Here is a 17,956-nt window from a genome sequence, read left to right on the forward strand (position 1 = left end):
TTATTTATAGTGACTGCCATGTGACTCTTGCTTGGCCAATGCTGCTTCTAATATTTTTTCCTTGCTGGCTATAGCGCTGGCAGGCTCTCATGAGGGGCCCCATGGACAACCCCAGGCCGTCAGTGGCACAAGCGAATTGTATTTATAGTGGGTGTCGTTGTGTGTGACTCTTGCTGGGGTTAACGACTCCTTTGTCCCCATAAGCCAGGGTTGACTGAAGGCCGTCTCATATGCCTCCGTGGTCCAGTGGTCACCGTACCTGCTGGCCACTACTCCGTGTGCTGGTTGATAAATGGGTACCTGGGGAAACCTGGGGAAGGTAAACTGTCGTAACCCGGATGTCACACTAGCCGGGGTAATGAGCTCCCTCCCACCACAGGCTCAATGTCACGGAGATGAGCACTGAGGCCATGCGCAGTTATAGTGTATGCCCCCAACTTTACCTTGAGCCGTCTCCTTTGCTGTAGTAAAAAAAATGATTACTCTGGCAAGTCTGAAGCCACGGGACAGTCCACTCACACACCCGACGGAGAGCGAGGAAACACACACTCGCTAAAACTCATGTCGCAAGCGAGCCTGAAGGGGAAGTTTGAGGGTGGTCATTTCATACAACACTCACCTCACAGGCACACACCATCCTGCCTCTCTCCCCCTTCTCCCTCCCAGAAAACATATGAATATAAAAAAAGTTGTTGTGTTGAGGTAAGTGTATTTGTCTTTATACAAAGGAGGATGGACGCCACACAGCAGCCCCTCAGGAGGATGTCGCCTGCTGCTGTCCATGGGAAGGCGTCCTCAGGCACCTGAAATCACAATGCAGAGAGTGCCACCTTACTCGTCAGCAACAGAGGCAGTGTGCGCTGAAGACACGCTCAACACACACACTCACTAACACAACCACCTCTACCAAAGCCTTGTTGTCACCAGGCTCAAAACACTAGTACCCACCATAGAATTACTAACACAACCACCTCTACCAAAGCCTTGTCAAACTACCACCACACCCCAGAACACTTCCTGCCCATGGTGCCCCACACTGCCTGCCACCCCAGAACACTTCATGACACCTGCACACACTGCCCATGGTGCCCCACACAGCCTGGCACCCCAGAACACTCCCTACTCCAGTGCCCAAGGAATATGAAGGAAAAAAGAGGAAAATTGAAGGAAAATGGAGGGAAAGATGAAAATTGAAGGAAAATGGAGGAAAGAAGAGGAAAGGAAAAAGAGAGAGAGAGAGAGAGAGAGAGAGAGAGAGAGAGAGAGAGAGAGAGAGAGAGAGAGAGAGAGAGAGAGAGAGAGAGAGAGAGAGAGAGAGAGAGAGAGAGAGAGAGAGAGAGAGAGAGAGAGAGAGAGAAACACACAAGGAATATGAAGGAAAAAAAGGAAAATTGAAGGAAAACGGAGGAAAGGAGAGAGAGAGAGAGAGAGAGAGAGAGAGAGAGAGAGAGAGAGAGAGAGAGAGAGAGAGAGAGAGAGAGAGAGAGAGAGAGAGAGAGAAACACACACACAAGGAATATGAAGGAAAAAAAGAGGAAAACTGAAGGAAAAATGAGGAGAGAGAGAGAGAGAGAGAGAGAGAGAGAGAGAGAGAGAGAGAGAGAGAGAGAGAGAGAGAGAGAGAGAGAAACACACACACAAGGAATATGAAGGAAAAAAAAAAAGAGGACAATTGAAGGAAAACGGAGGAGAGAGAGAGAGACACACACACACACAAACACACAAAGAGAAAAAAACAAAAATAAATAAATATAAAAGCAAATAAATAAGTACCATAAAGAAAATCCCTAGTTACCCTTGCAATGATGTGTCCCATATGCTTGAACATGTATTGGAGCAGCAGGCGGTTGGCGGTTGGCAGGCGGTTGATCAGCTGGCGCATGGCCTCGGCGCGCTCCCCGGGGTTAGGAATCATCGCTACGTCCTCAAAGTGTGGCATCATGTCCGACGTCAACACTGGCTCCGGCAACTCCCTGCAGAACGGTCATTTGGATTATTATTATCATTATTATTATTATTGTTATTATTATTATTATTATTATTATTATTATGTCTGACGGCATCACTGGCTCCGGCAACTCCCTGCAGAACGGTTATTTGGATTACCAAACCTAATCTAACCTTACCTAACCTAATCTAACCTTACCAAACCTTATCTAACCTTACCAAACCTAATATAACCTTACCAAACCTAATCTAACCCTACCTAACCTAATCTAACCTCACCAAACCTAATCTAACCTTATCTAACCTAATCTAACCTTACCTAACCTAATCCAACCTTACCTAACCTAATATGACCTTGCATAACCTTACCAAACCTAATCTACCCCTACCTAACCTAATCTAACCTTACCAAACCTTACCTAACCTAACCTAATCTAAACTTACACACACACACACACACACACACACAGAAACGGCAAAAGATAGACAGAAAAATAGAAAAAAAATCACTCATTTATATGCGTAAAGGCTGCTACAATGAGTTAAATCACAGACAATCCATGTGCAGATACGACCACAAAATCCGATGTACTTCCTGCCACAGATACGGCCATAAGAACAGACTGTGTAATGTCTACAGTGCATAGGAACATGGCGAGGAAGAAACGGCCGCCGAGTCACTACTAATTAAGGACTGCTTAACAATGGTTCACATAAATGCCCGCTCACTACTAGCTAACACAGATGAGGTGAAACTATTAGTCAGAGAAAGAAGCGTTGATATTCTTTGTGTCAGTGAAACGTGGCTTCTCCCGCACACCCCTGACAGCCACGTCCATATCCCTGGATATCATATGTTCCGTTGTGACAGGGGCCACGGGGGAGGAGCTGTGTATATGTTCCAGACAATCTCACCAGCAAAGTGATAACGTGTGACCTTGCTAGGCCTAATGGTATTGAGGACCTCTGGATCAGTGTACAGTGCAGAAAACTACCCTCAGTAATAATTGGCTGCATCTACCGACACCCCAAAGCTCCTCAGGAAACCTTTGACTATATACACGAGACCCTGAGAAACATGTGCCTGAAAAACAAATGTTTTTATATGCTCGGTGATCTAAATGATGATTTGCTATCCTACGGAAATAAATTAAGTACCATAATAAACAAATTACACCAGATTATTGACAGACCTACCCGTGTCACCCCTCAGTCAGCCACACTTGTAGACGTCATTGTCACTAACAAACAGGACACAATCATACACAAAGACGTAATACCTAACACTATAGCCGACCATGACCTTATAACGGCAACGTTTAACATCACCAAACCTAAGCGCAAGCCAGAAATGAGAACGTTTCGTCATCTTGGGGCTTACAGTAAAGACCTGCTCTGTGATGCCTTACTCGGCGCTGCTCCCGCCCTAAATGAAATTCCCTCCACGGACAACGTAGACATACAGGTAAACACCCTCACGTCTGTACTATCAAATTGCTTGGAACGATGCGCTCCTTTTGTCACAAAAGAAATCAACAAGCCTTTTGCCCCCTGGATTAACGACGAAATTTGCTCAGCAATGTCAACACGCAACACCCTCCAAGCGCGCCTAAAGCAAAATCGAAATGATGTTGAATTACTAGAGCAATATAAACACCATCGTAATAGAGTAAAGTCACTACTGCGAAATGCTGAACAATCCTACTACCGGCAAAAAATCTACGACTGTCGAGGCAATTCAGCTGCCACCTGGAGGATAATAAAAGACCTCACACCCAACAATAAAGAAACTAATAACAACAACTTCATTAATGAAAATGAAGTGGCGAATAAATTCAATGACCTGTTTGTTAACGTGGGGGAACGCACCTTCCTAAAAACGCAAAACAATCTCAGCGTTACAAATCAAAACTGTATTATCCCCCAACAAGATATAAATCACCGTCAGCAGCTTTTCAGGCCCAGCCCCGTAGACATGAACACAGTCATATTAACTATCAAACACCTAAAGAACACTAACTCCGCCGGTCCAGATGGGATTGCACTTCAGTACATCATAGATTCACTACCAGTTACGATCACATCCATCACTACTATCATCGACACGTCGATTGTTACAGGAAAATTCCCTACCATGTGGAAACACGCGACCGTCATACCTATCTATAAAAACGGAGACAGGGACGACGTAAACAATTATCGCCCAATATCACTGTTACCTATTCTCTCAAAAATATTAAGAGAAAATTGTAGCCCAACAGATGACTACCTTCCTAGAGTCCAAGAAACTTCTCTCTAACAATCAACACGGCTTTAGACCTAAACTTTCAACTGAGACCGCCCTAACTACAGTTACAAATAAACTATACAGAAATATGGATGAGAAGAAATTATCCCTTATAACGTTGTGCGACCTATCAAAAGCCTTCGATAGCGTAAAACACGAAATCCTCATTAATAAACTACTCAAGGTTAACATAGACTCTTTTTGGTTCCATGACTATTTAAATGACAGAAGTCAAAAAGTTACAGTGAATAACACCACGTCTGCGACTGCACCGATAAAATGCGGAGTTCCTCAAGGCTCAATATTAGGACCAATTCTCTTCATCATTTTTGTCAACGACCTTGCTGAAGCAATACATGGATGCGAGATAGTCCAGTACGCAGACGACACGCAGCTCGTAAACACTGGTAATATTGATGCACTGCCTGACCTCATCACGGCGGTACAAACGACCTTCTCACTGGCCAGGGAATACTTTAACAAAAACGGTCTGTTGCTGAACACTAACAAAGCCCAGTGTATCTTTATTGGGACCAGGTCAGTTATCAAACAAATTCCCCAAAACACCACTCTCCTTTTTGACGACACTCCCATCACTCCCAGGAAACACATCATCAAAAACCTTGGCGTTTACATGGACTCCTCCCACTTGACGTTTAACATACATATTAACGAAACCCACAAGAAAGTCATTGGTACTCTAATGTTCATAAACAGAATTAAAGATAAATTTGACAATGTAACACGTAAAATAGCTATTGAATCACTTGCTCTAAGTATCATTAATTATTGCCTACCAGTTTACGGCACTACAAATAGCACACTAATTAAGCAAGTAAAAAAACTACAGAACTTTGCAGCAAAGATATGTATTGGGGGAGCGAGGAGGCTTGATAATGATATAAATGTCAACTAAAATTCTATCGAGACCACGCTCTCACTATTCTGATATTGATTTATATAGCTTAGAAAACTTTTAGCTTAAGTCTTACTTTAAACTGAATGTTATTCAGTAATGCTTGTAATGTATAGAAAAGCCATTTTTATGGAATAAAATGATTCTGATTCTGATTCTGATTCCCTCTTCCTACCTCCTCCTCTCTTCCCTCTTCCTCCTCTCCCTAACCCTCACTCACTCCTCCCCCTGTTCATACCATACCAGGACAACAAGCACATATAAATAATAATAATAATAATAATAATAATAATAACAATAATAACACTCACCTCTATCTGGTCAATGCACTCCCTGACAATGGTGGGCAGCTGGATGCCATCGTGTGCCGGGCAGCGCTGGACGGCCAGGCACAGCGGCACTCCAAACACTGGCATTTCCTCTGGGAAGGGAGGGGGGGGGGGAATTAGATAGAGATAAATAAAGAGACTGGTTGATGTGTGACATTAATGGTGTGTGTGTGTGTGTGTGTGTGTGTGTGTGTGTGTGTGTGTGTGTGTAAATCTACTGTTCTTTCCTCCTCTTCCTCCTTTTCTTCCTACCTTCCTCCTTCTTCTTCTTGTCCTTCTTAAACCTCTTTTTCTCCTCCTCCTCCTTCCTCCGCTCCTCCTTCTCCTTCCGCTTGTCAATGTTTCTCTCCACCTTCTCCTCCTCCTCTCTCTTGTGGAGGAACTTGAAGGATTTTTGCTTCTTGGGCTTCAAAGGATTCCTGGAGGGTAGGATATTATTACTATTATTATTATTATTACTGCATTATTACATTATCTGGGCCTGAGAACACACACACACACACACACACACACACACACACCGCTCATGTGTGACAAACTTGCTGAGCTTTTACTCAAGAGTGACGGACAAATTACAGGAAAGAGACGGATTGCATTTACCTAGACTTAATGAAGGCATTTGACAAAGTTCAAGACTGCTGTGGAAACTAGAGAATAAAGGAGGATTGAGAGGGAAAATGAAGTGCTGGATGGAAAGCTACTTAAGAGGAAGAGAGATGAGAACCGTGGTTAAGGACACTAGATCACAATGGTGGAAAGTGGAGTGCCCCAGGGGTCACCACACCAGTACTCTTCCTAGTCCATATTAATGATATGCCATAAACAGCTACATGTTCGCAGATGATGCAAAGACATATAAGAAACAGTGAAGACTGCAAGGAGCTGCAAGAACACCTAAACAAGATTTGGAAATGGACTCAGAAATGGGAGATGAAATTCAACGTGAAGAAATGTCATGTTATGGAAATGGGGAAAAGTGTAGAAAGACCAAAATGGACATAGGAAATAGGAGATGGTGAAATATTAAAGAAAGTGAATGAAGAGAGAGACCTGGGAGTATTAATGCAAGATTATATGCAACCAGAAAGTCATATAAATGGGATCTTCGGTGATACATATAACGTGGCGAGAAATATAGGTACAGCATTCCACTACATGGACAAAGAAATATTAATTACTACTATGATCAGACCTAAACAGGGCCTGGCACGGCCACTCAAGCCATGTCGCCGGCAGCATTCGAGGCATGGGCCGTGAGTGTGGAGGACTACGGCATCATCTGCGGGTGGTCCCCGCCACTTGCCGCCTCGTACGTGAGACTTCTGTGCAGCAGCGATCTCCAGCAGCGAATTGACGCATGCTTCCTCAGGCAGGATTTCCGCCAGCTCTCGACCTCGGCAGCAATAGACGTGGTGAGAAGCGTAGTGATCGGGCTCCGTTGCGAGGTGGGGGCATGGTCAGAGTTCTTTCAATATTCCCAGGTGCCGGGGGATAGTGTCGATGCGTACGTAGCGAAATGCCGTGCACTGGCGGCAGAGTGCAGCTTTCAGTGCCCCGAATGTGATAAGTCCCTTACTGAATACGTGTTAAGTAGAAACGTGGTCATGGGGCTGAGTAACCGCAGTATGAAGGCAGAAGTGTTACGGTGTTTCTCGCGCCTTAAATCAGTCAGTGACGTAGTGAACCAATGTGAAATCATAGAAGCAGCGGACAGAGTGGCAGGCGACCGCCCGGCGGTTAGTGCAGCACCCGTGGCGGGCGTACAGTTTCACGGCGACCAGATAAACCCCACCTCCAACCACCCGGCCACAGAGACGGAGGCAGCGGCGGCCAGGAACCAACGCCACACCGGGCAGCGCGCCACCCACCTCCGCACAAACCCCGGACGCCCTCAAAGACGTTGCCGGGGCTGTGGAGGCAGTCCCTGCAGCAGCAACGACCAGTGCCCAGTCCGCAACGCCACATGCCGTAAGTGCGGGCGGAAGGGGCACTTTTGGCGCTTGTGCCGCTCCCTCAAACCGAGCGGGGAGGGGGCACGGTCGTCAAATGCAGTGATTGTGGGGAGCGTGGAGGCGGTGGCAGGACTACCCGTAAAAGTCTCCTGCTCCCGTCCGCAGACGGAGTGCCGCACTGCGGCCGTGGCTGACACCGGGGCACAGGTGTGCATCGCGGGGCGTCGCTTCCTTAAGGACACGGGTCTATCCCAGCGGCACCTCCAGCCCTCGACGAGAACCATCAGCCACATCGCCGGAGGAGGAGTGAAACTTCTAGGTAGCCTGACTGGAGTCGCCATTGCGACTGGAGCAGGATTAATCACACAAGACCTTGTCGCACACTCGCTTTAATGCGGTTTACCTGCGGGATAAGCGATACATTCACTTAATCATACAGCACACGACACAGCATAACAGATAATTGATACAGACACATCGAGTATACCAAATTTGTCACCTTATCCTAACAGATCATTAACAATGCACTCTTAAACTCACGACATTGAGGGTCTAATGACAGCCTTTGCAGCTCTTCTCTTTCTCGTCAGCCGTGGGAGACGGGAACTCGGCCGCCCTCCCCTGACGCCGTCTCACTCCCGTCTCTCCTCCCGCCCGAGGCGAACCTCTCTATGGCCCCTCATTTGACCCTAGGGTCAACCATGAGGCCCTCCTTATCTATGCCTTTCAGGCACTGTAAAAAACCAGCCGGGGCGCCCCGACTACTCGCTCGGGGCGCCCCGCTCTATCTCTAATATTCTACATTCATACACTCCATACGTATGGCCTTCATAGGCGCGACTACATACATTTGCCCTTCATAGGCGCGACATACCATAGGCGCGACTACACTGACGTGTGAGGTCACAGCGGGGTCCTTCACCACATCAAAGTGCGTGCACATAGCCGAGGGGGTTCAGCAACTCTACTTGTCACTCGGGGCCTGCAAGGCTCTGCACCTAGTGCCGCGCAATTTTCCCCGTCCCGCAGCAGGAGTTGGCGCCTTAGTGACACAGGAAACACCGACGCTCCCCGAGCGCCCAGTAGCACCACCCTTCGAGTTGGCGGAGGAGAACGTGGAGCGTCTTGAGAAATGGTTCCTGGAGTAGTTTGGACGCACGCCGTTCTCGGTGGAGCGCACTCCCCTACTGGAAATGCGCGGCCCGCCCCACCACATTCATCTTCAGCCCGGGGCACCCCCACACGCAGTACACGTTCCCGCCAGCATTCCCCACCACTTCTATGACGAGGTGCGGTGTCAGCTCGACGACGACATCGCCAAAGGTACTATAGAAGCAGTACCCGCCGGGGAACCGACGGAGTGGTGTGCTCGCATGGTGGTGGTGCCCAAGAAAAACGGGAAGCCGCACCGAACTGTGGACTTTCAACAACAACTGGGGTGGACAAGTGGACTCTGAGCCTGAGGCACTTCGACCTTACTTCAGGATGAGGCGTCACCTGTCGTGCCAGGGAGACACGGTGCTGTACACCAGCGATGATCGGTTCCCGCGTCTCGTCATCCCGTCCACCCTGAGACGTGCCGTGCTGAACAACCTTCATGCTGGCCACCAGGGCAGAGACTCGATGCTCCGCAGAGCCAGGCAGTCCGTGTATTGGCCCGGCATCGATGCAGAGGTTGAGCAGAAGCGACGCCAGTGCCGGGTGTGCGAAGCAAATGCCCCTTCGCAGCCACTCCTGAACACCCCACCGCCTCAGTTCCCGTTCCAGCAAGTGGTAGCCGACTTGTTCCACCTGGAAGGCAACACGTACATCGCATACGCTGACAGACTGACAGGATGGCTTGAGGTGGATCACATGGCAGACCAGCACCCGCCTCATCACATCGTTCCGGTGGTGGTTCACAAGATTCGGCATCCCCGTGGAGTTGTCGTGTGATGGAGGCACGAACCTCACCAGTCAAGAGGCCAGACGCTTCTTCAGTGACTGGTGCGTATATCTGAGAATCTCATCCTCCCACTACCCTCAGTCCAACGGGTGCGCAGAGGCAGCGGTCAAATCAGCAAAGCGGCTGCTGCGAGGCAACATCACCCGTGGAGGCTCCTTAGACACGGACAGCGTCGCCAGGGCTCTCTTACAATACCTCAACACACCACTACACGGCGCTGACGCATCTCCAGCCCAGCTGCTGACCGGGAGGCAGCTGCACGACGCCATACCAGTAGAGAGCTCTCGCTATCTCATCAATGAGCGATGGGGCAGGACACTTCGTGACCGGGAGCGTACCACGAACAGCATAGCGACCCGCTCCTCACTACGGCACGACCCAAGAGCCCACGCCCTCGCTCCTCTGAAACCCGGGCAGCGTGTCCACATCCAAAACCCAGCCAATGGGCGCTGGGATCGCACGGGGACGGTGGTGGAGCTGACAGCACCCAGGCAGTATTTGTTGCGCCTAGATGCCAGCGACAGAGCGACCATAGGGAATAGGCGACACCTCCGCCCACTCCCCACCGAATCTCAGGAAACGCGGCGTGTGCAGCCAGAAGACATCACACCAGTCACAGAACCTCGCGCCGACTCCCCGAGACCTGCACGCACCAGGCGCGCCCCAAGGCACCTTGACGATTATGTCGTTAACTCTTTGGCTTAGGCTCAATGTATTCATCCGGGACATGTCTACTGTTGTATATCATTGCATCTCGCTCATTGCTCTGCGTTCCCTATGTTTTTCTTTACACCATTTTGTCATTACACCGCACTGTGTAATTGGGGGGAGAGTGTAGGGGCATGCACTTCATGCGGTGCGATATGTTCTACCGGGGCAAGGCTACGCCGGAGTGGCGCCAAGCACTTAAGGGCAGTTGCAGCCCGGCCGCCCCTCACGGCGGGAGTCTGTTCTCACTACCCCAATAAACGTATCTATTCATCGCTGACCTCTGACTCCACCTCTCACCCCAACAACAAGCTTTTATATTAATGATGAAAACCTTCCTAACACACACACACACACACACACACACACACACACACACATACACATACCATTTTAGCGGCCTGCCCTGAAGCCAAGACTGTTAGTTCACGTGTACGGCTGGGCGCCCAAAACCTGAGGAGGAAGAAGAAAAGTTAGGCCCATGCTCTTACATATGTTGGCACACAAGTAGGCCTACACATATTTGACAAGGCTTTCACAGGAGTTGTGGGTATGTACACGGGTTCATTTATTCTCTTTTCTCCTCCATATATTACGTTTAGCTGGCTCAAGTGGTAGTTTAGGGTTACCAGCCCTTAGTAGTACTTGGCGTATTGTCTTTTCTGACCCCAAACTATCGCCCCATAAAGATAACAATATGCATTTATAATTATTGTTAACATCGGTAATTACTGATGCTATTTTTTGCAATATTTATGGGCCAGAAACAGAAAGATACAATGTTATGCCTACGGTAAGCTGGTAACATTGAGGGGAGTGAGGGAGAATAATAAGGCTTTGTCCTAGGGTCACCTGGGTGTTATTCTATACATATACCGTCCATGGCACCAATGACTGGCATCACACTGATTCTGGCACCACACAAATCTATGCCACTATGAACACTGCCTGGCATCACATAGCACTGTCTGCGGCATAACGCCTGACCCCATGTCACAGGAGAGGGGTAGGCAGGTCAGGTAACAGGACAGCCTAACACTGGGTAACTAATCTGTCTTGCATCACATAACACTGTCTGTGGCTCTGTTAACACCGCCTGGCACTCCAGGCCCACGGGTGATAAAAGAGGGGAAGGACACTCAGGAAGATATTGCAGACCAGTGAGTTAATGAAGACTGGCCAACATTACACCCATCTATAAGAAGGCTGATACAAATGAACCAGGTAATTACAGACCTGTGAGTTTGACCTGTCATATGCAAAATAATGGAAACCATAATAAGAGAAAATTTTCAGAGCATTTGAAGAATTATCAACCACTCAGCAGAAAACAATACTACAGACGGGCAGATGATGAACGGTGCCGGCTGCAGCTCATTGCCGTGCTGGACCAATGGACACAGTATCTGGACGAAGGCAGCGCAGTGGATGTTGCATATTGCGATTCTGCTAAAGCATTTGATAAAGTTCCACACAGGAGATTAATTGAGAAAAAAGTTATAACATCAGGGGCAACATTTTAAACTGGATAGCAGCATTCTTTTCCATTTCCAGCAACTACGATGGGTTTTGACAAGCGGACAGGTGGCGTGTTTATGTCACAAGGGTGTATTTTGACGCTCTTCCCTTTCTTCACCCTGGAGCTGGCAGTCTCACCGCCCATCGACCTGAAAGAAACCGTGAGGCCAGCGTGGAGAAATACACCCTTGTGACATAAACACGCCACCACTGTAAACACTTTATTATGTTTGTCAAAAACAACATATATTTATCCCTTACAATTTTTGATGAGACAAACAGCCCTTTATAAGCTAAGGCTTTTTGGGCAAGAAGCATTAGGATAAAAGAAAATACAAGGATACAAAAAAATACAAAACAGGAAAACAGAAAAAAAATGTTTAACACACATTATAAAGAAATAAGATAATATTAAAGCATAATAGATAGTTTCTTGGTAAATCAATTATATTAAGAATGGAAATATAACAAATCATGAATGAAAGATAATAGAAGAAGAAAATTATTCAGAATAAAGGAAAAAAAAACAAAGCTCAATAACAAACTGAGAAAGAATAAAGAAGAGAAAGAAGAGAAAAACATAATGTTCTTTTATAATCAATCAAATTTGACTCAGAAATCAGTTAAGGATAAAAAACTCAATAAAATAAAATGGCACTTGGTAAGAATACTGAATTACTGCTGATAATATCATACTCACAGGTTCACTTGAATGTGCATACAAAAGCACCTACAAAATTGTATACATATACCCATATACACACATTTGCACTCACCTGATATAGTATACATGTACACATATATAAGTGAGGGGCCTATTGGTGATCCTAAGAATGATAATACAAAAGAGTGATGGATAGCATAAGTGCAGATAGATAAACATTAAACACATATTGAAATTGTAAACATTTGCAAGTAGATTTGACGTTTGGTGATTAATATAGGGACAAGAGACATTTCTTGTATTTGCATTGAAAGGTCTTAAGGCTGGGTGAGTGTTTGATGAAAGGAGGGATGTCATTCCAAATCTTGGGTCCTTGATACATAAGGGAGTGTTTATAGAGGGTGAGCTTAGGTCTGGGTGACTGTAAAGAGTTTTGGTTGCGGGTGTGGTAGTTATGATTTTGAGCTGCAGTGTTGGTGATTGTGTCTTTATGTTTGAATACATAGGACGCTATGTTAAGCCTTGTGATGTCACTGAGATTTAATATATTTAAGGACTTGAATAGTGGAGGGGTGTGTTCACAAAAGTCACTATTAGTAATTATTGTGATGATTTTCTTATGTAATACACTGAGATGTTGTAAATGACTGGGGTACATGGTGGACCAAATACCATTACAGTAGTTTAAATGTGGATAAATATGTGCGTAATATATACATTTAAGAATATCTGGAGGAACATACGGTTTGGTTTTTAGGAGAAGTGGAAATGTTCTGGATAATTTTAAAGAAAGATGGGAAATGTGATGTTTGAAATTTAAATTTTTGTCAATAGTTAATCCAAGAAACTTTGTCTTATTTACTTGTAGAATGTCATCATTTAAGAGGCTAAGATTTGGTAGTGGCTGGTACTTAGTTGTGGTGTTAGTAAAAAGCATGTAGTAAGTTTTGGATGTATTCACCGTTAAGCGGTTAGCTATACACCATTCAGAGAATTTAACAAGTTCCCTATTTGCAGTGTGCACCAGATCTGAGGGTTTGTCACCAATCATAGATAATGTAGAGTCATCAGCAAATAGTATAGGTTTTAGTGAATTGGAAATGTTACAGATGTCATTGATATATAAAAGAAACAATATGGGTCCCAGTATACTACCTTGTGGTACTCCCAAATGAACTGGTTCTGTATGGGAAGTTATCTTATCAAATAATGTGTATTGGATTCTGTTATTTAGGTAAGAGGTGAACCAGTCATAAATACAGCCTCGAATCCCATAATGGTACATTTTATCTAGCAGAATGTTGGGTTGGACAGTGTCAAATGCTTTGCGGAAATCAATGAAAATGGAAATGATAGATTTGTTGTTGTTAAGTGCGTTGTATAGATCAAACATGAAGGTATTTATAGCGTCAAACGTACTAAGACTAGGTCTAAAGCCAAATTGTTTGTCATTTAATATTTTCATTTTGTTTAAGAACATTATTAGATGTTTCTTCATAATAGTTTCAAAAATTTTGGAAAATATAGGTAAAATGGAAATAGGTCGATAATTAGAGATGGCAATTTTACTACGAGTTTTGTGAATCGGGATGATTTTGGCCTGCTTAAACCTGTCTGGGAAGGTGCCAGCCTGTATTGACTGATTGAATAATGTTGTAAGGGGGATGGCAAATAATTCTCTGTTTTCTTTTATTATTTCAGTAGGAATTTCATCAATGTGGCCTTTTTTGTTTTTAAGGGACTGGATTGCAGCAATGATATCGCTATGAGTTATTGGAGGCATTAACATTGAGCTCGAATAGTTACCTCTTAAATAGGAATTGTGAGAAGTTTGTGAGGGTGGCAGTTCATCAGCAAACTTGGGGGCTATTTGTGAGAAGTACTTATTGAATGCAACTGAGATTTCATGAGGGTCGTTAATTGTCTGACTATTTACTGTTATGGATTTACTTGTTGTTTGGATCTTTGACTTTGTATTTCCAATATCATTTATTAGTTCCCAAATCTTCCTTGTGCTTAGTTTAAAATTTGAAAATTTTTGACTGTAATAATTAGCTTTAGTTCGTTTAATAATGTTAGTTAGGTGATTGCGGTATGTTTTATATGTATCATGATCAAGCATTCCTATTTTATATGATTTATATAAGGTAAGCTTTTGTTCAATTGACTTTAGTATTCTCTTTGTCATCCAAGGGTTTTGAAGGCGCTTATTTGAAATGAATTTAGTCTTTTTAGGGAAGCAGGAAAAGTAAATGCTATATGTTTTGTCTAAAAATAGGTTGCAGTTAATATTTGTGTCATTATTGTTTAGTAGGGCATTCCAGTTTACTTCAGAGAACTGAGTTGAAAAATTTCTACGGTTATGGTGTGAATTTAACCTAAAGGAAATTTGGTGCTTAGCAGAGTGTGTGTCTATTATTGGAATGTTTAGAAATACAGGGAGATGGTCGCTTATGGGAAAGTGGAGTATGCCAGATGAAGTGGGTACAGTAAAGTTTGTCCAGAAGTGGTCTAAGAGGGATGGAGCATCTGTAATAATGTTATCAGGAAATCTAGTTGGTTTAGATATATGTGGGAAATAGTTGAATGACTGCATACTTACAAGGAAGTTATTGGTGGGTAAATGTTGCTCATGTTCTAAGAGGTTAATGTTAAAGTCACCAGTGATCACTGTTCGGCTATTAATAAAAGTGTTCTGTGATAGAGGGTTGTCCGATGGCGTTGAATTCATTAACGTTAGTATGTTTACTATGAGGACGATATAGAGACGACATGATATATGGAGTCTTATCAATACTGATTTTAACAGTGCACATTTCAATGTTTACATCACATCTTTGGTTGTCCTTGAGCAATGCACTGGGGATGTTGTTGTTGACATATATTGACACACCACCACCTATGGATCCTTCTGGTCTATATGTATGAAAAGAGTTGAAGCCTTCTATATTAAATAAATGAACATTACTGGGTTTAATCCAAGTTTCTGTAATACATAATATATCTGGAAGTTTGTGCAATGTTTTCAGTAAGGAAATCAGATGGTCATAGTTTTTGTTTAAAGACCGGGCATTAACAGTGAGAATATTGAGGTAATCTTTGCAATTTAGGGGGATTGCTGATTTATAAGATCATGGTATTTGCATATGTTGTCATAGTTTAAGCTGCTGTACATGGAATTCAGTATCATGCGACCGACATCATCATCATTATGCTCTTCATCTATACTAAAAAGTGTGTTAAAGAGATTTTGACTGTCTGTAGGATTCATAATAAGGATAGAATAGAAAACAAATAATATGAAAGAGAGAAAAAAGATACAAGGAAAAGTATTAAACAAATGGGGAACACTAGAAGAATTGATAAGAGAATGTAAGAATAGATATCTAAGTAGAAGATAGGGGAGAGAGAAAGAAGTGTATTGGTTATTTGTATAGTCTGGTGCTGAAGGGAATGATTGAGAAAAAAAAGAAAAAAAAAAGAAAAAAAAAAAGAAATGAGGGCAGATTAGCCGCTCCAGATATGAAAGTATTGTGCATAAAATTAGTACAAGGTCCTCTTCTTCTTCATTCCTCCTTGTGTTGTGGAGAAAATCTGCCCTACTTACGGGTCACGATATCTTACGCCATGCCTGGAGCTGCCGTAAAGTTACGGTGCCGGAAGAATGTCGTAACTGTTTAGCGAATAGCCCAAAGCAGCCGAAGGTTGCCTTAAGACATTTTTTGTGACTTACGAATGTCGTAACTCGTTAGTGAATCTAGGCCCTGGTTCACAGAGCCATCACATTCTTCTTCCAAACAACATAACTGTTTCCTCAAAAACTTTTCTTACAAATTTCTGGTTCTTATAATTCCATTCTAACACTGACAGGTGTGGCCAGAACACTCTTCTGAGGACAAGGAAAAAAAGCTGCATGTCCCGGCCCCTGACCTGACCTGACCTGACCAAAGAAAAAGCCACCAAAAGCTGTCCACTCACTTCCTTCCTTTCTCTCTTCTTTCCTTCCTCTGGACACTCTGTTGACAGGAAAACAGTTAGGAAGAAAAAATAAAAGAAAATAAGAGTCAACACAACACACACACACACACACACACACACACACACACACACACACACGAAGAGGAAGGCTGTGAAAGGCAGGCAGGCACTTGTGGTGCCCCGCAGGGCACTACATCTACCAACACAGATGCAGTAACACCTCCTGACCCAGTACGAGCACCACAAATAAACAAAGAAGAAGAAAGCGATGATGAACGGGAGAATTCATCTAATAACAAGAACAATTTGAAGAACACAGCACAGCGAGGCGACAGTGTGAAGAACAAACCATTATGGAAACACACAGGAAGTAAAAAGGGGCGTCTCAGGCCACCACATAGCTCTGCCGGAAACCACCCACTTCACCCAACGACAGCACCACGCCAAAGGACGAGAATCATGTAAACCCAAGCCATGTAGAATACTCATGAATATTCACTCTTATGTACTTATGAGGATGTAACCATATCATAGAGTGCACCCTCAGTGCCTTATGTGTAAAGTCAACGGTTATGACGTAGTAACGATGTACAGTGACGTAGGCAACCGCCCATATAAGGGGGTTCCTGTTGGATGCACAAGATGTTTTCCGCCTGCGCCCGCACCCGCGAGGCGAACCTCTGTCAGTTATTGACCCACTCAGTAAACGGGAGCACACACGCCCTGCATTTCCTTAGCCAGACATCTTACATGGCACAGTGAACGGAAGTCTGGACCTACTAACTGACCACTCCTCCCCGGCCGTCACCAGCCTCCGCTCCAGAGAAGTGCGAGCTGGAGATGTCGCCAGCCGCCTTTAAGTCAAGGAGGAGGTCCATGGAGTGCTAGCTGCTTCTGTGCAGGTGGCCGCCACAGGAGGCAGTGCAACACATCAGGCTCCAATGCGTCCCTGCCCTGCAGTGGGCCCTGGACGCACGCTTCACTATGGACCAGTGGAGCACCCTGACTCTACCAACGGCCTTGGACGCCATCGGCAAGCTCGTCCTTCGGCCATATACACAGGCAGTGCAGTGGGCAGAGTTCTTTGGAGTGAGGCAGGAGCAGGAGTGTGTCAGTGAGAACATAACCAAGTGCACACAGAAAGCGACAGACTGTGCCTTTAAGTGCCAACAGCGTAGCACAGATTTGTTGGAGTACTTGTCGCTTAGAAAGTTAATGGGAGTCCTCCGTGACGTGACACTGAGGCAACAAGTGTACCAGGCGTGTGACTCAATCGGCAGTGTCGACGCCCTGAGGGCCATGTGTTGTGCTCACGAGGCCGCCCGTCGCGACACCACAGGTGGTGGAGGCCCGGGGCGGGAGGCTGCTCGTGCGGCTGGCACCGCGCAAAGCGAGGAGACCGAGTGCGAGGAAGAGTAGCTGTAATTTGAACTGAGCTATAAGATTAACAGTATTTATAACTGTTGGTGGAATTGAGGTTTTAAATCTAATAATTGTAATTCAGCTTAAGAGTTGTAAAAAGTAAACTAACTCATGTAAACAATATTCTCATGAGTAAATACACTCATCATATATATAAGGAAAAAAGTGCCCACCACCTCAGACAATTTGGTGGAAGACACTTAAAAATCCCTCCCTGACACTTACCCTGACGGTGGTATACAATATACATATTAGCGACGTTTCACAGGAGGTTTAATACATTATGTTAG

General features: G+C 45.0%; 2 protein-coding genes across 2 annotated transcripts in view; one reads left to right on the plus strand and one right to left on the minus strand.

Moving 5' to 3' along the window:
- The window catches only part of LOC126990316 (uncharacterized), a 37,252-nt gene extending 19,589 nt beyond the window's left edge, over window positions 1-17,663 (plus strand). The window contains exon 2 of the mRNA XM_050848886.1: window positions 17,147-17,663. Within this exon, the coding sequence (XP_050704843.1) occupies window positions 17,147-17,663 (517 nt within the window). The remainder of the gene's footprint in view (window positions 1-17,146) is intronic.
- Window positions 606-5,571, minus strand: LOC126990317 (uncharacterized). The gene is made up of 3 exons (XM_050848887.1): window positions 5,462-5,571; window positions 1,796-1,973; window positions 606-803 (listed from the first exon to the last, which is right to left on the minus strand). Exons 2-3 carry the CDS (start codon window positions 1,940-1,942, stop codon window positions 621-623), a joined length of 330 nt encoding a protein of 109 aa, XP_050704844.1. The 5' UTR covers window positions 1,943-1,973; window positions 5,462-5,571; the 3' UTR covers window positions 606-620.
- Window positions 17,664-17,956: the final 293 nt, after the last annotated feature.

Source organism: Eriocheir sinensis, unplaced genomic scaffold (genome assembly GCF_024679095.1).
Source record: "Eriocheir sinensis breed Jianghai 21 unplaced genomic scaffold, ASM2467909v1 Scaffold1545, whole genome shotgun sequence".
In the NCBI taxonomy this organism is placed as follows: Eukaryota; Metazoa; Arthropoda; class Malacostraca; order Decapoda; family Varunidae; genus Eriocheir; species Eriocheir sinensis.